General features: G+C 52.8%; 1 protein-coding gene across 1 annotated transcript; it reads left to right on the plus strand.

Moving 5' to 3' along the window:
- Positions 1 to 275: 275 nt before the first annotated feature.
- Positions 276 to 20,964, plus strand: CTTNBP2NL (CTTNBP2 N-terminal like; the record flags this gene model as incomplete). The annotated part of the gene is given in 7 exon segments (XM_079327031.1): positions 276 to 423; positions 5,966 to 6,073; positions 15,515 to 15,745; positions 18,586 to 18,693; positions 19,498 to 20,047; positions 20,196 to 20,197; positions 20,200 to 20,964. Coding segments are annotated over 6 exon segments (1,755 nt in total). The 5' UTR covers positions 276 to 423; positions 5,966 to 5,974.
- Positions 20,965 to 22,663: the final 1,699 nt, after the last annotated feature.

The raw sequence follows: 22,663 nt of genomic DNA on the forward strand, positions 1-22,663 counted from the left end.
CCGGGACAGGGACCGGGATTGGCACTGTGACCGGCACCGGGACCGGCACCGGGACAGGGATCGGCACCGGGACCGGCACCAGGACAGGGACGGGAATCGGCACCGGGACCGGCACCGGGACCGGCACCGGGACCCGCCCGCGCACACCCACGGCCCGGGCGGCGCCTCGGCCCCGCCCCGCCGGAAGTGACGCACCAATCACGGCCGCCCGCTCGCTCCGCCGCGAACAAAAGGGATTTTCAGCCGCGGCCCCGCCCCCCGCGCCTCCTCATTGGATATTCCCGCCCCGCCCCGCCTCCCCCGCTGCGGATTGGGCCGCGCCCGCGGCGGCGGCGGCGCTGATTGGCGGGCGCGCCGTCGGTCAGCGGGCGGGGCGGCCGATGGGGAGCGGAGCGGCGGCGGTGGCGGCGCGGGGCCGGGCAGGTCGGTGCGGTGCGCTGGGGCGGGCGCGGATCCCGGTGCCGGTGCGGGTCCCGGTGCCGGTGCCGGCTCGCTGCGGCCCGGCGGCTCCCGGCGCGGCGCTATCCCCGCGGGCGGGCAGAGGCAGGTGCAGGGCGGCCCGGCCCGCGGGGGCTGCGAGGGGCGGCGGCGGGGCCGAGCCCCGCTGCGGGCGGGGGCGGCCGCAGTCGGGACTGGGGCGGGGGTGGTACCGGGGGGAGCGGGGCGGGCGGGGGCGGTGCCGGCGGGCGCGGGGCCGGGGGGCGTTACCGGGGTCGGGCCGTCGCTGCCCGGTGCGGCCGGGCCCGGCGGCGATGGGCCGGGCGGGGATGGGCCGGGCCGGTTCGGTCCTGCTCCGCGCACCCGCTTCCTTCCCGCGGGCTCCGCTGCGCCCTTTCCCTTTGTTCGCCGCGCTCTGCCATCCCGGTGCGGCGCGGGAGCCGCCGAGCCCGGCCCCCGACAGCCCTTACCGGGCCGGTCCCCGGGCAGTCCCGTTCCCCGGGCAGTGCCGGTACCGGTGCCGGTCCCGGGCAGTCCCGTTCCCCCGCCGTGCCGCTGGCGCTGCAGCAGCCCCGGTGTCCCGGGCTGACCCCGGTGCTCGCCCGGGCCGGTGCCCCGGTGGCTCCCGGGCAGGGTGAAGGTCAGAGCCGCCTGCCGTGGTTTCAGTTCTCTCAGCTCCACTTGCTGCACGGGGCTTCACACAAAATCCGTGCTCAAAATTCTTCTATTTCGCTTCCTTCTGGGTGTTACTTCCAAAACTAATGGGGTGAGGATGGGTGTTTTGGTGGTGACGCCCTTTATCCTTTAGGGCTGAGATACAAAGGTGAAGGAAATAGAAACACTCCTCATTTTAGCCTGGTTGTCCGCGGTTGTGATGCAATGCCAGGTAGCACTGTGGATACACAGTTATTAACTCAGTGTTAGCTTTTTTCATTGCATAAACATATGTAATTATCGGAACAACCCAAACACCACCCGATACACGCAGAGGCAGTTTTGGGAACTTGTCTGTCAGGACTTCCCAGACTGGTCATTTGGGTTCCCGTGAGTGCCATTGCCTGGCTGCCCCTGCTCCTGGAAAGGTCAGTTCCCCTCCTGCAGCACAGGAAAGACATTGAGCTGACTCAGGATCACTGACATCGTGGCATTGTTGTGTTGGTGTAGGTTTAGGAAATAGCCGCTTTCAGAGGAAGAACAACAAGCTGTGTTCTTTGTGATGCTTTTTTTGCAAAAGCAGAAGAGTTTTGAGCCGAGGGTTTGCAGAGGATCGTGAAGCTGCCCTGGGCTGTGCCTTGGTCCCAGCGCTGCTGGAGTGCAGGGTGAGGCTGCCCTGTGCTGGCAGTGTTCTCTCCTGGTTTGTGCCCTGTGCTGGCAGTGTTCTCTCCTGGTTCCTGCCCTGTGCTGGCAGTGTTCTCTCCTGGTCCCTGCCCTGTGCTGGCAGTGTTCTCTCCTGGTTCCTGCCCTGTGCTGGCAGTGTTCTCTCCTGGTTCATTCCCTGTGCTGGCAGTGTTCTCTCCTGGTTCATTCCCTGTGCTGGCAGTGTTCTCTCCTGGTTCATTCCCTGTGCTGGCAGTGTTCTCTCCTGGTTCATTCCCTGTGCTGGCAGTGTTCTCTCCTGGTTCATTCCCTGTGCTGGCAGTGTTCTCTCCTGGTTCATTCCCTGTGCTGGCAGTGTTCTCTCCTGGTTCATTCCCTGTGCTGGCAGTGTTCTCTCCTGGTTCCTGCCCTGTGCTGGCAGTGTTCTCTCCTGGTTTGTGCCCTGTGCTGGCAGTGTTCTCTCCTGGTTCATTCCCTGTGCTGGCAGTGTTCTCTCCTGGTCCCTGCCCTGTGCTGGCAGTGTTCTCTCCTGGTTCATTCCCTGTGCTGGCAGTGTTCTCTCCTGGTTCATTCCCTGTGCTGGCAGTGTTCTCTCCTGGTTCATTCCCTGTGCTGGCAGTGTTCTCTCCTGGTTCCTGCCCTGTGCTGGCAGTGTTCTCTCCTGGTTCATGCCCTGTGCTGGCAGTGTTCTCTCCTGGTTCATTCCCTGTGCTGGCAGTGTTCTCTCCTGGTTCATTCCCTGTGCTGGCAGTGTTCTCTCCTGGTTCCTGCCCTGTGAGGGCAGTGAAATGCAGCCTGGCACGGTTCCAGGGCCACCAGCCTGGCTGGGGAGCTCCAGGGCTGCAGTTTATCTGCTGTGCTCCTCGGTGCCACATGCCACAGATAACTCCCCTCTCTGCCCAGCGCCCGCTCAGGCTGCTCCTGGTGGCTCTTTCCAGTGACAGAGTGGGAAATAACTCTCTTAGAAAAGCTTCATCTCCCTGGAGGGTGGCTGTGGGTCTGCCCAGCACACTCCAGTGTCCCACAGCTGAAGGGAAGCTCACCTCTGGGCAAGCAGAAAGTGAATATCTCTGTTTATGCTCTAAACTCTGGATTATTGTCCAAAAATGGTGGTGTATCTCAGACTCAGGGAAAATATTTATATCATCAGACTAAACAGCAAGGTCTTTGTGGTTTTGATCTGTGTGAGTGCACTCAGTGTATCCCCTGGATGTAGAGGGGGAACGTGCCCTGGGAATGGTTGGATCTTGTTTCTGGTGCTGGGAAACTCTATCCCTTGGTTAAAGGTTTGGAAATAGAGAGTCAGGTTCCCCAGCTGGAGTGCCCAGGTCCCTTTGGTAGAATGGGAATGTTTGCAAGGGAGAGAACGGGGTAATTTATTAGAGTTGGCATGATCTGGTAGAACGTGGGATGAGGGAAGGCACAGGGATGTGCAGCTTGAAAGAGCCTTGGAAAGGTCAGCTCAGGAGCCTGGAGGGCTGGGAATGGATTTGGATCTAGATTTGGATAGGGGAAAAGGAGCTCAAATACCTGGCCCTTTGATCCAGAGATGCCTCTTGTTCCTGTAAAATAATAACATCAGGTGAATGGGGTTTGTTTCCCCCCGGTTTTCAGCTCCCGGTGCAGAGGGGCCCCCAAAGGCAGTGCTGGGCCTGTGACCCCTTCAGCACAGCAAACACCTGCCTGGGCTGCTCTGGCAGGTCCCTGCAGGTCCCTGGGGAGGGCAGGTGCTTTGTGGTGGGGATTTCAGAGCAGTGACTTGATTTGGTGAGTCTGCTCCCTCAGCAGTCACTGGTGCAGGCAGAGCAGGATCTTCCCTTGCCCCAGAGGAAGCTGAGGCTGTGCCACTTCTGCACCTTTAATGCTGCCTCTTGCTGTTGGATAAATGATTGCTGTGCAAACCGGCTCCTGCTCTGTATTTATCTCAAATATTTTTACCTATTTTAGGACGGGGCTTGTTTGTTATTAAGCTCATTAAAGCCTTCAGAGGCAGGGTAAGAATAGCATGGCTTATTCCTGCAGCCCTGGGAAGTACAAGTCACAATGGGAGTAGTTAGAATGTGGAGTAGAGATTATTGCTGCCCTGACTAATAGCTGTAAAATCCCAAACTGCAGCTGGTAGCTGTCCTTGCTGTGAGCTGAGCTGCTGGGTAGCTCCTGGGCAGATGCAGCTGCACATTTCCACATCATCTCTTCTAAAGGGAGAAGTGTGGATGCAGTCATGTTGAAAGTCCATGTTCAGCACTGGGCTAACAGAAATACATTTTGCACTTTGTTCTAAGGTATCCAAGGCAGCTTCTCCTTTTTCATTCTGGTTTATAATGCCCCAGCACTGCTGTAGCTTGGTGAGTATCTGGCAATAAAAGCTGTTTCCCATTGGTATTGATCCAGTCCTAGAACTGTAAATTTAGTGTGGGCAAGGACTGGGATGGTTTTGGAGCTGGTGTTTGGATATTCCACTGTCAAGGCTGCCCAGGAGGAGCTGCAGCTTTGACACAAGCACAACACAAACACAGGAAACATCAAAGAATAGAACCAGGTGATGTCTTTTCTCAGTGTGGCTGCTTCTTCATGCTTTGGCATTCCTTTGCTGCTTCTGTTGCCCTCCCTTCCCATTTTTCTGAGATGACAAGTTGTAAATCACACTCCTTGCACGTGGCCTCAGCTAGCCAGGCTCCCCCCTGGAGCTCTGCCAGGGTCCATTGGCTGACCACGAGTGACCAGCACTGCCCTGGCCCACAGAAATGGGCTTTTAGTCAATACAGGAGGATTCCTAAATTGTGCCCTTGTGCCAAGTCTTGATCAGGGTTTTATGACACGATGACAAATAGGAGCAGATTTCCCAAACTGGATTTTCCTCTGGCAGTGTGTCTGGATGTGCAGAGGGAGCAGGAGGGCGATGCTGGCAGATCTGTGGTGCCCAGCTGGGTTTGGGATCAGCCAGAGGGGATCCCTGGGCAGCCCAAGGCAGCAGGAACCCTCTGCCCTGTGGGGATTGGTGTGGGCAGGGATGGGAGTGCCACATCTTCCCTGCCTGGCACGGGGCACACAGGACATGTCTGATTTCTCTGGCTGGATGAAGATACAGATCTTTCTGTTCCCAGTGACTGGAAAGCTTCTCTGGCACAAACAAGACAGAACTTGCTTTTGTGTATAACTCTCCAAGGCACAGTTATGCAAATCAGCTGTAGAGGAGCAGTGACTTCAGACAAACTAGACCTCAGCTGAATGTTCTAGCTGGCTGCACTTCCCCAGCAGGGGCTAATTTAACTCCTTATCACTTCCCACTGCAGCTGGATATCCCTGAGTAGCTTCTTCATGCTGTATCATTTTCTGCTTGACACACAGTGTGGTGAAAGATGGACATGACTTGCTCTCTGAAAAGTATTTGATGGTTGAGCAAAGTGCCAGGCTGTATCAAGGGGTGTATTTGCATCAGAGACAAGGGTTTAGTCTAAAATTATTTCCATTTTTAACCAAATAATGTAATAACTGAACAGTTTTAAGTGTGTCAGCAAAGATGCAAGGGAGTATAAAGCTGCTCTAGGTGCAGTTCAGATGATGGATCTCTTATGTAGGCAGTAAAATGATATTTAATAAACAATGCTGATATTGAAAGAGTTTTAAAGAATAGTAATTAAGTGTATATTTTCAGTGGCATTGATTTTTGTGGAGTGGTTTGGGGCTGTTCCATCAGTGGATAATGGCATTCCTAGAAGTGTATCCCATTCCTGCAGCATCCCCATCCCTGCAGCATTCCCAGAAGTGTATCCCATCCCTGTAACATTCCCAGAAGTGTATCCCATCCCTGCATCATCCCCATCCCTGCAGCATCCCCATCCCTGCAGCATTCCCAGAAGTGTATCCCTCCCTGCTCAGCTCCTGTGGGTGGCCCAGTTTGGCCTCCATTCCTCACAGCTCCTCAGTGCTGTTTGCAGCTGTGTGAGGCAGATGTGTAATCAATATGACTTTTAAATATCCTTGTTTTTCCCCCTCTGCTGTTAACTTTGGCTGCTTCTTGGTGAGCATTGTCCAGTCCTGCTTCTACAGCTGGTCCTGGAGGCTGGAGAGAAAATTATCCCCCCTCAGGGCAATTTGCAGTCCAAAATACTGGAATCTGGAGTTAAATGGAGATTATACATCATAGCTTCAAACACTGATCTCAGTGTCCAAAGAAATACCTACTAAACTAGGTTTCATTATTTTTCAGGTTTTCAGGATGAATCTGGAAAAACTCAGCAAACCAGAACTACTGACACTGTTTAGCATCCTTGAGGGGGAATTGGAAGCAAGAGATCTTGTCATAGAGGCTTTAAAGGTAGGTTTGAGTTATCAGGATAAGAAGCAAACATGGCAACAGTACTGCTGAAGTTGTGCAGAGTGCTGGTATTCAGAGGTGGAGATTTATTACTGGTTCACAATCCCATTTTAATATCAGCAGGGTTACATAGTAAATGCTGTGTATAATTTTTGGATTCACTGCTGGAAGCTGGGTGCAAGAAGCATTTTGGTGTTGAAATGCAGTGTTGCATGTCTGTTTTCTTCCTTTCTGATAAAGACCCACGGGTTTCTGCTGTGGAAAAGGTCTGCCAGAATTCCTGTGTGGGTTCTTCTCTCCTTCAGCAGGAGGCTGCTCGAGGCAGCAGGAGGCTTCTTTCCCTTTGCTGGCACATGTTTGTTGTCAGTTGCTCTAGCATTTAGATAATCCTTTTATTTTGGAGGAATATTGTTACCCTCTCAAAAGTATAGATCAGGTGGGAGGTTTGTTTTCTGTTTTGAAACACACTTGCAGGTTTCTGCTCTGTCCTGAGATCAGGTTCTTCACTGTGTGTGTTCACAGAAGCTGCTTCCCTTCAGTACTGCAGTGTGAAATACAGTGGGACCAATGGAGCAGCTCCACTCCAGAGGCTTTTTATTGCCTTCCTTCAGTAGTGTAAAGCAGTTATCTCTCCTGTTGAAATTTAACCTGCAGTTCCCTCTTGTGTGAGGAGATTAATACACTAAGAATACCCTTTGACATGGTTTGCAAAGCACTTATGACTGAGAAGAAATTAAACAAAATTGCAACCTCTGCTTGATAATTATGGAGTATAAAATAGTGAGCTAATCAAAGGTTAGGGCTGTTTTCCCTTCCTCTGCCAGGGATGTGCTGTAGTTTCATCTCAGGCTTGTGAGGAGGGCTGGAGGTGCTGGGAAAGGGCAGTGACAGCTCCAAGTGCAGGCTGGCTGCTGAGAGTGACCCCAGGGGAAACCTGTCCCCCTGGACCCTGGGTTCTGCAGCTCTGAGAGGTGGGCTGGGGCTCCAGCTGTGCTGTTTTTGGCTCTCCAGCTGTGCTGTTCTGGGCTCTCCAGCTGTGCTGCTGTTCTGGGCTCTCCAGCTGTGCTGTTTTTGGGGTCTCCAGCTGTGCTGTTCTGGGCTCTCCAGCTGTGCTGTTCTGGGCTCTCCAGCTGTGCTGCTGTTCTGGGCTCTCCAGCTGTGCTGTTCTGGGCTCTCCAGCTGTGCTGTTCTGGGCTCTCCAGCTGTGCTGCTGTTCTGGGTCTCCAGCTGTGCTGCTGTTCTGGCTCTCCAGCTGTGCTTTTCTGGGTCTCCAGCTGTGCTGTTCTCGGTCTCCAGCTGTGCTCCTGGGCTCTCCAGCTGTGCTGTTCTGGGCTCTCCAGCTGTGCTGGTTTTGGGTCTCCAGCTGTGCTGTTTTTGGCTCTCCAGCTGTGCTGTTCTGGGTCTCCAGCTGTGCTGTTCTGGGCTCTCCAGCTGTGCTGTTCTGGCTCTCCAGCTGTGCTGCTGTTCTGGCTCTCCAGCTGTGCTGCTGTTCTGGCTCTCCAGCTGTGCTGGTTTTGGGTCTCCAGCTGTGCTGTTCTGGGTCTCCAGCTGTGCTGTTCTGGCTCTCCAGCTGTGCTGTTCTGGGTCTCCAGCTCATCCTCAGGCTGCTGCAGCCCAGCCCTGCTGCCCTTTCCATGGGAGGAAAAGTCGTGTCACTGCTTCATCTGGGGGCTGGGCAAAGGTTCAGCAGCAGGGAACCTCCAGCTTTGCTCTGTCCATTTGTTTGGAGTGCACAGCTCCAGAAGTTCTGGCCTCTCTCTGTTTTCCTCCTTGTTTGCTGATAGTAGCTGTGGCAACAGCTTTACCATGGCTGAGAGACTTTGTGTGTGACTAATTAAAGGAAACCTTGCTAATCTGTTTACTCACGTTCTGATGCATAAAAGTGCTGCCCTGAAGAAAAAACAGCTGCTGAGACTGAATTAAAGATTTGCACTTGCACACACTGGGCAGGTGGAGCTGTAATTTCCCAGAGAGGGGCAGGGGCTGGGGCAGGAGCAGGGACAGGGGCAGGAGCAGGAGCAGGGGCTGGGGCAGGGGCTGGGGCTGGGGCTGGGGCAGTTGCTGCCCCTCTGAGAGGAGCTGAGCTCTGCCCTGCCCCAGCAGCTGCATCTCCTTGGGGCTGCCATGGCTTTGTGCTCACTGTGGGTATTTGCTGGGAGCAGGTGGAGTTCAACCCTCTGAACTTTCTCAGGGGATTGCATAATCCTAAACCACAGCAGTGTGGATTTTCTGTGTTAAACATGGAGATGTCACTGTTGGAAATCTGACTTTTGTCTACCTGTTTGCTCCCCCCATAGTAACTAAAACACATTTCCCTTCGTGGGGTCATTTTACTCCTCCTTCACATTTAGATGGTCCTGAGTTCTGGGAGTTGGAGTCAGATCCTTTGGTGCATTGTAGGAAAGGACAGGCACCTGCAGAGGAAGAGTCCCTTGATTTGTAAACATGTCATCTGATCCAGTGCAGTCTGCAATAATTTATATTCCTGCACGCTTGGAGACAAACATTCTGCATCTGGCATTTAGCAGAGAGGATCCCTGCATGCAGATGACAAAGCTTAAAATAGTTTCACTCTCCCTCATGGTATCAGCACTTGCTGGCTGGCACTGGCCCATTCCTCTGGGGGTTCCAGGCTCTGCCTGTTGAACTCTCTTCTCTTTCCTCCCTCTCTTCACCCCCTCTCCCCAGACCTTCACTCTTTCTTCCTTGCTGTCTGACAAAATGACTGTATTCAAAATATTCTTTCCCAGTGTTTCAGTTTGCTTCCTCTGTTTTAAAACCTCTTTAAAAAAAAAAAAAAAATTTTTTTTTTGTTTTTCTTGTTTGCCTGAAAGTAGCTTCCTGTCCACTACATAAATCTCAGTGTTCTCCTTGGAACAGATTTTAAGCCTCACTTCTTATTGTGCTCCTTTTCCTGTAGTTATGACTGTGTTTATATCATCCAGAAACCCCAGATGCTGTCAGAGAGTTGCATAATCTGAGAGTCAGACTCTCAGTGTAGGAAGGGTTGCATGAGCCACAGGTTTGCCTTCTGAAACAATTCCATACTTAAATGGATTTAAACAATATTTAAATGGATCTCTGTTGCTGTGGTAGAGTACTTTGTTCCCTCCCCCTGCTCTTTTAAAGCGTTTTCCATACATTAGAACTGAAGTTGTGTTTATTTTAGAAAACAGGAAACAGCTTTCTGGCTTCTTGTTTTATGCTAATAAGGCCTCAGGCAATTGACACTGGGACAGAAACTATTTTGTGTTAATGGGTGGGAGCTGCTGTTCATCTCTGCTGCTGAGCTCAGTGACTCACACAAAGCACTGTCAATGCAAACTTGTCAGTGGGCTCAGAAATTCAGTGTACAGTGCCCTTTGAGGATTGAACTGTGCCTCCTGTTTAGATAGAGGGAGCAGCCCAGGAGCACAGACCCTTCCAGGGGGCTCTGGCAGGGACAGGCTCCTGGCTGCTGCCCTGCCCTGTGCAGCCCTTCCTCAGGCAGGGACAGGCTCCTGGCTGCTCTCCTGCCCTGTGCAGCCCTTCCTCGGGCAGGGACAGGCTCCTGGCTGCTGCCCTGCCCTGTGCAGCCCTTCCCTCAGCCTCTCCTGCAGCCTGGGCAGATTTTGTTTGCTTGAGGCAGCAGGGCTTGCTCAAAAACTGCCCCTCCTCACCCTGCTCCAGGTGTGTACAGGTGTGGGCAGGTGTGTGCAGGTGTGTCCAGGTGTGTGCAGATGTTGTGCAGGTGTGTGCAGATGTTGTCCAGGTGTGTCCAGGTGTGTGCAGGTGGGGGCAGGTGTGTACAGGTGGGGGCAGGTGTGTCCAGGTGTGTGCAGGTGGGGGCAGGTGTGTACAGGTGGGGGCAGGTGTGTGCAAGTCTAGGCAGGTGTGTGCAGGTGTGTCCAGGTGTGTCCAGGTGTGTCCAGGTGTGTGCAGGTGTGTGCAGGTGTGTACAGGTGTGTATAGGTGTGGACAGGTGTATGCAGATGTTGTGCAGGTGTGTGCAGGTGTGTCCAGGTGTGTGCAGGTGTGTGCAGCCCTGCTCTCCCAGCCCTGCTCTCCCAGCTCTGCTCTCTGGCTCTCATGATGATTCCCCAGCTGCTTTTTTGGCAGTTTTTTGGGTGGCCCCGTGCCTGGCAGGGCTGCACAGCTGCAGCTGCTGCAGCCCTGCAAATCCCACTCCAGCATTCTGACTTTTATTTCTGGGCAAAGCAAGTGGCCCCCACCCCCTTTTCCCTGCTCTCAGTGCTTGCTGTGACCTCAGCCTGCCTTTATTCCCAACTTCTCTCTCTTGGGGAGAAGCTCATCAGGAAGCTCAAGGCAGTAAGGAGCTATTTAAAGCTTATTCCACTCTCTGCTACATGAAGGAGGAACTTCTGTGCAAATTGTTGCTGGAGAACTGCAAACTCAGTAGCTAGAGTTAATTAAGAGTGTGTTTGTCTTGTGCTGAAGGTTAAAGCCTGAACTCTGAAATTACAGGGAAGAGAAATGCTCTACTTGATGTCCAAAAAACACTTGAAATAAGTCTTGGAAATTCCCTGTTTGATGTTCCAGTAAAACAGGTTGTAAAGATTACTGAAGAGAGAGAGGATATTCTGTCACATAAACAAGGATTCAGTAGAAGGAAATATTTTATTTAAAAAAAAAACAAACAGAAATAGGCTATGGGAACCATTCATCCCAAACAGCCTGGAAATCCCAAGAGGAAACAGCAGCTTTTTCCTAACAAAGCAAAGCCTTTGCTTTGCTTCCCTGCACAGGAAACATCTTTTCAGTTGACTCAGATTTTGCTTCTGCCCCATGAAACCAGAGCTGTCTCTTCCCAAGCAGACTAACAGTGGTCCAGAGCCCCAGCCTGAGCTCAGAGCCAGCCAGTTCCACATGGAGCCCTCTCTGCTCCTGCCCAATTTTAGTCTTCTGGAAATTTTATTGTACAGGGTAGTTCACATGTATAATTCCTTCTTGTTTTTAAAAGCACCCCAAGCTTATATGTTGTCTTCTTTTCTTGTTGGGAGAGGTCAGTTTAATAGTCTTGGAAGTTGCTGGATTATCCATGGAGTTGCTTCTGGAATTTGAGTGTTTTGGTGGGAAGTTCACAGTTCTGCAGGTTTGATCTGGCAGAGGTGGAGGTGCTAAATCAGAAGATGTAATTGCACAGAATTGGATCTTCTGTCAAAGCACCACTGCTGGTGGTGGATCATGTATGTCATCTCTGAAAACCATGAATTCATAATGAAATCTTCCATTCCTTAACCAACACTGCATTTTCTAACCTTATTTCCTTCTTATTTAAATTTGATTTTCTGTGGATTTGTGTTTTCTGTGCTGGGATCTGAGATCTAAGTTGATTTTTTTTCACTTTGGGCTCACTAAGAGAGTGTTCCTCTTCCACCATCAAGTTTTTTCTGTTCTGAAAGTTGAGCAGCAGCTGCATTGGAGGCAGCACCCAGCTCAGACAGGACAAAAGCAGAAGTGCTGAGGATTTTGGAGTGTTCTCATGGCAGAGCCCTGGCTGTGTGAAATCCCTCTGCAGCTCTGGGCTTCATTCCCCAGCTGCTCTGAAATTTCACAGAGGTGCCACAGGCTGCAATTCCCTGCCTGCATTTCCAGGTGCACAGTGCAAGCCCAGCACCACGCTGGGTTTGTTTTTGTAAAAGTGTAGGATGACCTGGGTAAGACTTTTTCTAGTCTAGACAACTTTAATTAAATGTTTATGCTCTGCTGGCTACTGGAGAAGAATAGCTGGACTTGAGAAAGCTCTAAATGTCATGATAGTCTCATCTGTTTGTTCAGGAAAATACTTAATTGCTCAAAGTAGCAAGGAAGAACTTCTTGTTCCTTCCCAAAGAGGAAATCCAAGCAGCCCAGTGAATTCAGTTGAGAGCCCAGTGCTGTGAGGAGCAGAGGAGATCATGGCTTTGTCACACCTGCAGGAATCACCTTCAGCTCTGCTTGTGCAGCTCTGGCTTGGAGCCCTGCCCTGCAGGATGGTCAAGGTGTGTTTGCACAGGGGAAGCCCTGGAGCCCTTCTGGGGTTCTGTCCCAAATTTGTGTTGGATGCCAGCACTGGGGTCATCTGTCACAGCTGGATGGAGATCCCAGTTCATATTTACAGACTTATTAATGCTTGAGTCACTTAGAAATTCCCTCCACACTTACATGGAGCTTTCACTGACTCATTTTTATAAATACTTCAGAAAAACAGAAGATCCCCTGTTCTAAAGAAACCCAAACTTGCAGTTTTTCCTGTGATTCATTCAACCAGGGCTGCCCCATTATCCAGGGCTGCTCTCCCATTTCCAGGGCTGCTCTTTTCCTTCCTCTCCTTTTTACTGTTGTGTGAAGCTAGAGCAATATCTGAAGCTGTGATCAGGGGTGTCCACAGCTGCTGATGGATGTTGCAGATAGGGAGGGAGGGGTGTCTGTCAGTGTGAGCTGCTCTGGGTTTGTTTACTGCAGGGTTCAAACCCAGCTCCAAACTGCAGTCACAGCACAGATGTCTCTAGTTTGGTCATGGAGAAGGTATTTTGGGTTGGGGTTTTTATGCCTCTTGTCAAGGTGGTGCATACACTTTTCCTTTTAAGAGCAAAATCAGATTTTTTAGTTTATTTCGCGTTAATCACGTGGCTGCATTTCAGAATGCAGGTGGGACCAGAAAATCTCTCCAGCTCTTTGAGTAAAGCCAAGTTTTATTATTTAACTGTCTCTGTCCAGTGTAGCTGTGCCAGCTGCTGTGTGGGGATGTTGCAGCACTCTGTGACTCCTCTTGTGGAATCATTTGTGGTTTGGATGCTGGGACATGACAAAGGAGCCATTCCAGGCAGCTCTGGCTCCCTTCCCTGGCTCAGGCTCTGCTGTCAGTGCCACCCTTGTGAGGGCCATGGACAGGGTGGGGCTGTGCCTCTGGCAGGGCTCAGGAGGCTGGCACAGCTCTGCCCCCAGGCTCTGCCAGCTGCTGCCCCTCCAGCACAGCAGGGCTGGCTCTGGGGCTGACCTGCTGCTCATTCTGCCTGTCTGTGCCCTGCTGCTCATTCCCTGTGGGTCTGACCCTGCTGCTCATTCTGCCTGTCTGACCCTGCTGCTCATTCCCTGTGGGTCTGACCCTGCTGCTCATTCTGCCTGTCTGACCCTGCTGCTCATTCCCTGTGGGTTTAACCCTGCTGCTCATTCTCTGGGGCTGACCTGCTGCTCATTCTGCCTGTCTGACCCTGCTGCTCATTCCCTGTGGGTCTGACCCTGCTGCTCATTCTCTGGGGCTGACCTGCTGCTCATTCCCTGTGGGTCTGACCTGCTGCTCATTCTGCCTGTCTGACCCTGCTGCTCATTCCCTGTGGGTCTGACCCTGCTGCTCATTTTCTGGGTCTGACCCTGCTGCTCATTCCCTGTGGGTCTGACCCTGCTGCTCATTCCCTGTGGGTCTGACCCTGCTGCTCATTCCCTGTGGGTCTGACCCTGCTGCTCATTTTCTGGGTCTGACCCTGCTGCTCATTCTCTGGGGTCTGACCCTGCTGCTCATTCCCTGTGGGTCTGACCCTGCTGCTCATTCTCTGGGGCTGACCCTGCTGCTCATTCTCTGGGGTCTGACCCTGCTGCTCATTCCCTGTGGGTCTGACCCTGCTGCTCATCCCCTGTGGGTCTGACCCTGCTGCTCATTCTCTGGGGCTGACCCTGCTGCTCATTCTGCCTGTCTGACCCTGCTGCTCATTCTCTGGGTCTGACCCTGCTGCTCATTCTCTGGGGTCTGACCCTGCTGCTCATTCTCTGGGGCTGACCCTGCTGCTCATTCCCTGTGGGTCTGACCCTGCTGCTCATTCTCTGGGGTCTGACCCTGCTGCTCATTCTCTGGGGCTGACCCTGCTGCTCATCCCCTGTGGGTCTGACCCTGCTGCTCATTCTCTGGGGTCTGACCCTGCTGCTCATTCTCTGGGGTCTGACCCTGCTGCTCATCCCCTGTGGGTCTGACCCTGCTGCTCATTCCCTGTGGGACTGACCCTGCTGCTCATTCTGCCTGTCTGTGCCCTGCCCAGCTGAGCACACCTGGCAGCACAGAGTGCTTGGAGCAGTTTTTCTAGGAAAAAACACATCCTGGGTGTGCTCTGGCAGGAAAAGCACTTTTGGGGTCAGAACCCTCCTGCAGGGCACACTGCTACAGCCTGGTCTGAACTCAACACATTTTGGTATTAGTTAAACATACTTTGGTATCAATTAAACACACTCAGGTAAAGGTCCTGGGGTGCACTCTTGCATTTCAGAGGAAAAGCCTCATTTTTGTGTGTGCCCTCACTGAGGACCCCAGAGCAGAGCAGGGCAGAGAAAGCAGAGCAGAGCAGACATTTATTTGCAGCAGTCATTTATTTGCAGCAGTCATTTGTTTGCCCTGCACCAAAGGAAAGTGTGCCCTGGCCTGGGACCCTCTCAGGGCTGCCATCAGGAGAGCCAGGCTGAGCTCTCAGCTCAGCTGTTTGTTCTTGGCAGGTGCCTCAGCTCTGGCTGTGGAGCTGTGCTCTGTGTCACAGGTTTGCACAAATGCTCAGAATTCAGCCCAGAACCATTCCACTGGAAATCAGGGATTGTATTTCTCTGAGCCAAGACACCTCTGAGGGCTCCTTTGAGTCTGGGTCTGGTTTTCCTCCTGTCTCTTTTGTTGCATAAATATTTGGTTTTATATGGTTTCTTATCATGGTGGTAAACATGCAGATAATACTTTCATATCTGTCTGTTTATGAGATTTCATTTTGGTTTTAGACCTTTTCATTCATCACTGAATAGGATAAGCCTGTGGGTATCCTAACAAGCAGATTTCCAGCTGGAATGGCTGATTCATGGAATAACTGGGGCTGGAAGAGACCTCTGAGCTCATCAAGTCCAGAATTTAGCACTGGAAATGTGGAGCCTGGGAGGTGTGAGTTGTCTTAATTCTTACAAGCACCAAAGGAACCCTCATCAATCCTGCCTTGCTTCTGGAGAAACTGAGCTCTGTTTAGTCTGGAGGAGAACTTTAAAGATTTTATTAACAATTCACAGATTTATGGCTCTTGCAAGAATGAAACTCTTTAATTGCTCAACATGAAATTCTTTGATGGTGACATAGCCAAGGAAACCACACAACTGTTTCTTTCACTGATGGGACAATAAATGATTAAATCTTTTGTTGAGCAAGAGTTGGTTCTTACCTTCCTTCCTTTCCCACAGCTGTGGGATGGAAGTCATGGCCCTGGCAGGTAGCTGTGGTATGAGGATGTTTGTAGGCTGAATATATTGTGGAGATGATGTGTTTTTAAGCAAGATTTTTCTTTATTTCCTTTATTTCTAGCAGATAACAGGATATTAATCAGACTGCATTAAATTATCTTTAAATGGAAAACTGGGGAGAAGGAATATTAAGTCCAAGGCCTGTCTTCTTTAGCTAGTGTAAGTTTATTGAAATTTGTTTTTTGATTTGTTTTTGTGCTGCAGGCCCAGCACAGGGACACATTCATTGAGGAACGTTATGGGAAATACAACATCAGTGACCCTCTGATGGCTTTGCAGAGAGACTTTGAGACCCTGAAGGAGGGGAATCATGGAGAAAAGCAGCCAGTGTGCTCCAATCCTCTGTCCATTCTGAAAGTGGTGATGAAGCATTGCAAGAACATGCAGGAGAGAATGTTATCCCAGCTGGCTGCTGCAGAAAGCAGACACAGAAAGGTGGGTTTTGCCTCAATTAAATGTGCAGAAGTTGTAGTTGCATTTTAATAACATGTTAACTCCAGCAAAAACACTAAAAGTTCCCTGAGGGTTGGGAACTGAAAGGACTTTGCACCTTTGTTTAAACTTCTCACTGCAGATGGTGCAGCAGGAGTGCATATATATGTTATACAATATATATATATATATATCTAATGTTGTAATTCCAGAATTTGAATATACAGAAGATGTTTTTGTTAGGACACACCAGAAAGGAGCTGCCTTGCAGCTGGGAGCTGTAAGCTTCCCAAAATGCACAGAAGGGTTTCTGCAAGGTGGAATTCTCAGCAGAGCTGTTGCTGTTCTGCTGGGACTGAGGAGCTGCTCCAGGGGAAGGCACCTCCTGGTGCTTCCCAAGGAAGTACAGAGTCACCTAAAGTCATTTTCTTGCCATTTGGCCTCTTTATTGAAGCACCTGTTATTCTTCAGAATTATTTAATGTTTGTTGGCACCAGTGAAGTGCTTGGTCATGTCTCAGACTGTACCACCACAAAAACTGGAGTCACTAGAAGAACAAAGCTGTGCTTCCCTTTTCAGCCAAATATCCAACTAAGTCATACTGTAAAATCAGGTATTTTCCTTTTCTTCTTCCTGTCCACTTCTCTGAAAGCTTCCTGTATACTTGATGATATTTAAACAGTACTTGTTTAAATTTAAGTACTTGGGAGCTTAAATTTCAGGAAGACTGAGGAGCTGCAAAATTCATGGTGAGCATGTGTTGGGAGAGCTTAGTTTTGGTGATGAGATACAGCAGAGCCTCGTGGGAAGTTTGTATTCTGGCTTTTTTGTTGAGTTAATAGCATTTCAATTATTCATGTAATTCAGTGTCAAAGCTGAAGGAGCTCCTTCACTGGGTCCTTATGGGAAGCAGTTTCAGTTCAAGAACTCATCTTGTTCATAAGTGGAAGAACAAATTAATGTTGTTTAAAATAAACTTTTGCCTGCAGTCCTGAAAGGCCTGAGAGGCTCTGGGAGAAGCTGTGGGGCTGTGCTGCTCCTGTGCCTGGGTGTCCTGCAGGCAGCAGCTCTGCCCTGCCAGGAAACTCCGAGTGCAGGGCACAGCACAGGCTGGAGCAGCAATTTCCAGCTCAGTGTGAGGAAAAGCTGCTCTGGGGCTGGCAGAGCACTGGGGCTCCAACCCTCCTGCACTGGTGTGTGCAGCCTGCTCCAGGGCAAAGCCTTGGAGCCCCAGGGGTCCCTGCCAGCCCCAGGGGTCCCTGCCAGCCCCAGGGGTCCCTGCCAGCCCCAGGGGTCCCTGCCAGCCCCAGGGGTCCCTGCCAGCCCCAGGGGTCCCTTGGAGCCCCAGGGATCCCACCCAGCCCCAGGGGTCCCTTGGAGCCCCAGGGATCCCACCCAGCCCCAGGGATCCCATCCAGCCCCAGGGCTCCAGAGCTCCTTTCCATTCCAGTTCTGGAATGAGGGCACCATTCACAGCAGGAGCCTCCCAATGATACTGCACAGTCTGGGATAAAAGTGTGCAATTTAGACATTTAATAATAAAATGAGTGTAGATCCAGGGTGAGGTTTTCCTGGTGCCTTCCACAAGAATTTGGTTGATTATCAATCTGGTAATATCATGTATTGAACTTGTCCAAGAGCTGCTTTTCTGCGAGTTGCCTGGAGCTGCCCTGGCAGCTCTTCTGTGTCGTGGTTGGTGCAAAGGCCCTGCCCTGTCCCTGCCCTGTGTCCCTGTCCCTGCCCTGTCTGTGTGTCCCTGTCCCTGCTGTGTCCCTGTCCCTGTGTGTGTGTCCCTGCCTTGTGTCCCTGTCCCTGCCCTGTCCCTGCCCTGTCTGTGTGTCCCTGTCCCTGCTGTGTCCCTGTCCCTGTGTGTGTGTCCCTGTCCCTGTGTGTGTGTCCCTGTCCCTGCTGGGTGTGTCCCTGTCCCTGTGTGTGTGTCCCTGTCCTGTGGGTGTGTCCCTGTCTCTGTGTGTGTGTCCCTGTCCCTGCTGTGTCCCTGTCCCTGCTGTGTCCCTGTCCCTGTGTGTGTGTCCCTGTCCCTGTGTGTGTGTCCCTGTCCCTGTGTGTGTCCCTGTCCCTGCTGGGTGTGTCCCTGTCCCTGTGTGTGTGTCCCTGTCCCTGTGTGTGTGTCCCTGTCCTGTGGGTGTGTCCCTGTCCCTGTGTGTGTGTCCCTGTCCCTGTGTGTGTCCCTGTCCCTGCTGGGTGTGTCCCTGCCCTGTGTGTGTGTCCCTGTCCCTGTGTGTGTGTCCCTGTCCTGTGGGTGTGTCCCTGTCCCTGTGTGTGTGTCCCTGTCCTGTGGGTGTGTCCCTGTCTCTGTGTGTGTGTCCCTGTCCCTGTGTGTGTGTGTCCCTGTGTGTGTGTCCCTGTGTGTGTGTGTCCCTGTCTCTGTGTGTGTGTCCCTGTCTCTGTGTGTGTGTCCCTGTCCTGTGGGTGTGTCCCTGTCCCTGCTGGGTGTGTCCCTGTCCCTGTGGATGTGTCCCTGTCCCTGCTGGGTGTGTCCCTGTCCCTGTGTGTGTGTCCCTGTGTGTGTGTCCCTGTCCCTGCTGGGTGTGTCCCTGTCCCTGCCCTGTCACTGCCCTGTCCCTGCCCTGTCCCTGTGTGTGTGTCCCTGTCCCTCCTGGGTGTGTCCCTGTCCCTGCCCTGTCCCTGCCCTGTCACTGCCCTGTCCCTGCCCTGTCCCTGCCCTGTCCCTGTCCCTGCCCTGTCACTGCCCTGTCCCTGTCCCTGCCCTGTCCCTGTCCCTGCCCTGTCCCTGTCCCTGCCCTGTCCCTGCCCTGTCCCTGTCCCTGCTCTGTCCCTGTCCCTGCCCTGTCCCTGTCCCTGGCACTGCCCTGTCCCCGCAGGTGATCCTGGACCTGGAGGAGGAGCGGCAGCGGCACGCGCAGGACGCGGCCGAGGGCGACGATGTCACCTACATGCTGGAGAAGGAGCGGGAGCGCCTCACGCAGCAGGTACCCCTGGAGCCCCCCCGAGGGCACCCCCAGCCCCTGGAGCCCCCCCGAGGGCACCCCCAGCCCCTGAGAGCAGCCTCACACAGCAGGTACCCCTGGAGCCCCCCCGAGGGCACCCCCAGCCCCCCGAGAGCAGCCTCACACAGCAGGTACCCCTGGAGCCCCCCCGAGGGCACCCCCAGCCCCCTGAGAGCAGCCTCACACTGCCAGTGTGCCCTGGCTGAGCACTGCTGGGAGCTGTCCACAGGCAGCAAATGCTTGGAGATCTGACTTCAGCCTGGAGCCTGAAGGGTTCTGCACTGGCAGCTGATAGCCCACAGCACTCAAAATCCAGAATAAGTCATGCAGGATCTCCTGGAGGTGTTGCTCACAGATGCTATTAAATATTTAAGCCACAGTTTTCTGTTACTCCAGCGCTGTGGCCTTTGTTAAGCACACATAACACATCAGCATTTTAAAGCCTTTAAAAGGCAAACTGACAAAGCAGGCAATGAGGTGGAAGGGAGCTTTGCTTGTTCCATCAGTGCGTGGCAGACTGGGTGTGTATCTCATAGAGGCCAGTCGAATTTCACACAGGATAAAACTGCTACTAAGTAATAATTGCCACTGTGTGCAGGCTGAGTTCTTCCAGCCTGTTTTGCAGATATCTGGGGCAATAACCAGTTTCTCAGCCATTCTCATTTTTTACTGTGTAATTTCTCCAAGATACAAAGTAAATCTGTTCCCTTTTGGGGTGTTGCCCTTTATTTACGTTCAGGAGATTTTATGATACCCTTAAAATCTTTTCTTGTTCTTAACTTCCAGGTGGAGTTTGAAAAATCCCAAGTGAAAAAGTTTGAAAAAGAGCAGAAGAAGCTGTCGAGCCAGTTGGAGGAGGAAAGGGCACGCCACAAGCAACTGTCTTCCATGCTTGTCGTGGAGTGCAAGAAAGCCACTGCCAAAGCAGCTGAAGAGGGCCAGAAGACAGCAGAACTGAGCTTGAAACTGGAAAAGGAGAAGAGCAAGGTGAGTAAACTGGAAGAGGAGCTGGCAGCCAAGAGGAAGCGGGGCTTGCAGATGGAAGCACAAGTAGAAAAGCAGCTCTCAGAGTTTGACATTGAAAGAGAGCAGCTGAAAGCTAAGCTGAACAGAGAAGAGAACCGCACAAAAGCACTCAAGGAAGAGGTGGAATGTCTGAAGAAAGCCCTGAAGGAGCTGGAGGCTTCTTGCCAGGAGCAGAGTGCCTGTGGGGCTGTGCAGCCCAGCCCGTCGGTGACATCCAGGGGGGTGACGACTGACAGTCCTGCAGTGAAGTCTGTGTCGTGCCAGACCGAGGGGCTGCAGGCAGAGCGAGCCAGCAGCACCAGTGCCACCAGTACCAGCAGCACCGGTACCACCAGTGCCACCAGTACCAGCAGCACCGGTACCACCAGTACCAGTGTCACCAGTACCAGCAGCACCGGTACCAGCAGTACCAGCAGTACCAGCAGCACCAGTACCAGCAGCAGCAGCAGCAGCAGCAGCAGCGCTGCTCAGCCCGGGCCGGCCAGCCCCCCTGCAGCAGCCCATTGCTATGCCAAGTCCAACGGGCACTGTGACACGGGCGAGAGCGGCGGCCGCAGGGACGGCCCCGCGGAGAACGGCGGCTCCCCCGTGCGCGGCGAGTCCCCGCTGCCCGCCCCGGCCCCCGGGCCCTCGCCCGTCTGCTCGCCCGTGCTCGGCAGGCGCCCGCCGCCCGCCGCCGGCCCCGGGTACCAGTCCCCGTACCAGGCGGGCGTCACGCAGCGCTTCCAGGCGGCGCGGCACCGCTTCCAGGCGCAGGCGGAGCAGGAGCAGCAGGGCGCGGGGCCGCAGAGCCCCCCGGCCCGGGACCCGTCGCCCACGCTGGCCGAGAGCGCGGCCAAGCAGCTGGCCCGGAACACGGTGACGCAGGTGCTGTCGCGCTTCACGGGCCCGCCCGGCGCCGGCCGCGCCGCCGGCAGCTCGCCCTTCGGCACGGACTACCGCAGCCTGGCCGCGCCCCGCGCCGAGCCCCCGCTCGGGCCCGGGCCGCGGCTCGGCGGCCCGCTCGGGGCCCCGGCCCCGGGGCCCAGATCGCCCACCGTCCCCCGGGCCGAGCGGGGCAACCCCCCGCCCGTTCCCCCCAAGAAGCCCGGGCTGGCGCAGTCGCCCCCCGCCGCCCCGGCCCGGCCCGGCCCCGGCGCCCCCACGGACGCGGGCGGCGGCTGCTCCGGCAGCGCCGCGCTGGCCGCCGGCCCCGAGCTGGGGATCCTCCTGCCGGGCAGCAGCTAGTCTCCAGAAACGCCAGCGCCACATTCCGCAGCGTAGCGAGCCCTGCAGCTGACGCGCTGCTTTTCCACTCCGTGTTATTTATTTCCATAGTAGCAGATTCTGTCTGTATAAAACATTTAGTATATATATTTTTTTTTTTTCTTTTTAATAGGTAGGAAAATATTTGTGTTTATGAAGAAACCTTAACTACAGCTATACAGTAGCCTCCAAATGTCTCGTGGCAGCAGTCAAGTCATTAGAGGTAACAGCCATAATCATGTGGTGGGACCTACCAACCTCTAATGGGACTGAAATGCTACTTTTAAATTATGCAGAAATAATTTTTGCAGACTTTTTACTCCAGATAAACATTTTACAAAAGTGCCTGAACTAAGCCTGCAATATGAATGTGGTTCTCGGGAAGAGGTGAGGAGGGGAGCATCTAGCTGCAGAAACAAATTCTTCTGAGTCCTGAATGTTGCAACCAGCACTGGTTTTCCTTTTAATTCTTTCCATTTGCTGAGATGAGTTAGCAGGTGTGCTGCAAATTCTGCAGGGTGACCAGCAGACTGTGCAGCCAGCTGGGCTGTGTCCTGAAGGACATAGCTCCCACTATCTGAGGAAGCACACATGAGTTTCTTGGGGTAAAATTTAGTTGTGATAGCACCCAGATCACTTCTCTGTCAGTATTCTTGTCCATATAGTTCTGCTTTCCTGCCAAGATGCCTGTGTGCTTTAATGCCTAAACTCTGGTTTCTGGTGGATCACCTGGAATTTTCAAGCTCTTCAAGCATTCTACTGCTGTGTGTAGAACTTCTGAGAAAAGGATCTTTCTGTTACTTGACAAATATCCCACTATTACTTGAAAAAGTAGCTCGTCCATAAAATACAGGTTTTGTCAACACCTGTAGCGTGGGATCTTCGACTTCAACAAAAGCAATAATTTTGTTCCTGATCTGTCAGTTAAGTCTGACTGACCTGGATTTTACCCACTAGCTGGCTTTCCTTGGCTGCAAACACAGGACCAAGTCATTGCTGCTGTGGAATTGAGTGTGTAGATCTGTGTGTCACTCACATGTACTGAGCACAGCGTGTTGGGGAAATACTGATCTCTTCTTCATCTTCTGCCTCACATGAGGAAAACATGGCAATTCACTGAGATTTTAAAAAATTTCTCAGTGAGGAATTGCCCCAGGTTTGAGGCAGATTATGTGTGTGGAGAAGTATTTGGACCCAGGAGAAGCAGCTGATGCCTGTGCAGAAATGTTTGCTGCAAGAAAACCAAGGGGCACAGCACAGGGTTTTGTGAGTCAGTGTGCTGAGAAATCCAGGACAAACAGCACAGATCCGTGGCAGAGGCTGAGAGCACGACCCTGAGTTAATGATCTCAGGTGCTGGATGGGAGCTGATCTGAATTTAGAAGCTGGGCTTGCTGCTGGGTGTGGTGCAGCCTGAGCACTTCCCTTGGCAGGGTGGTGTTTGCTCAGAGCTGCCAGTGCCAGCACATTCTCCTCTGGCCATTGTCCCTGTGCCACTGGGCAGGGACAGGGTCCCTGTGGAACACTTTGTGTGTTTGCAGCAGGGGCACAAGGGCAGCCAGAGCTGCATGGGCAGCCACTCTTTTGGAAGCACATTTATTACTTTTTTAGCAAAGTGTCCGTGGCAGGTTTTTTTCCTCTTGCTGAGAGTAAATGTAAAAATGGATGGGCAGATGGATTTT

The sequence above is a fragment of the Erithacus rubecula genome (genome assembly GCF_903797595.1).
Source record: "Erithacus rubecula genome assembly, chromosome: 26".
NCBI lineage: Eukaryota > Metazoa > Chordata > Aves > Passeriformes > Muscicapidae > Erithacus > Erithacus rubecula.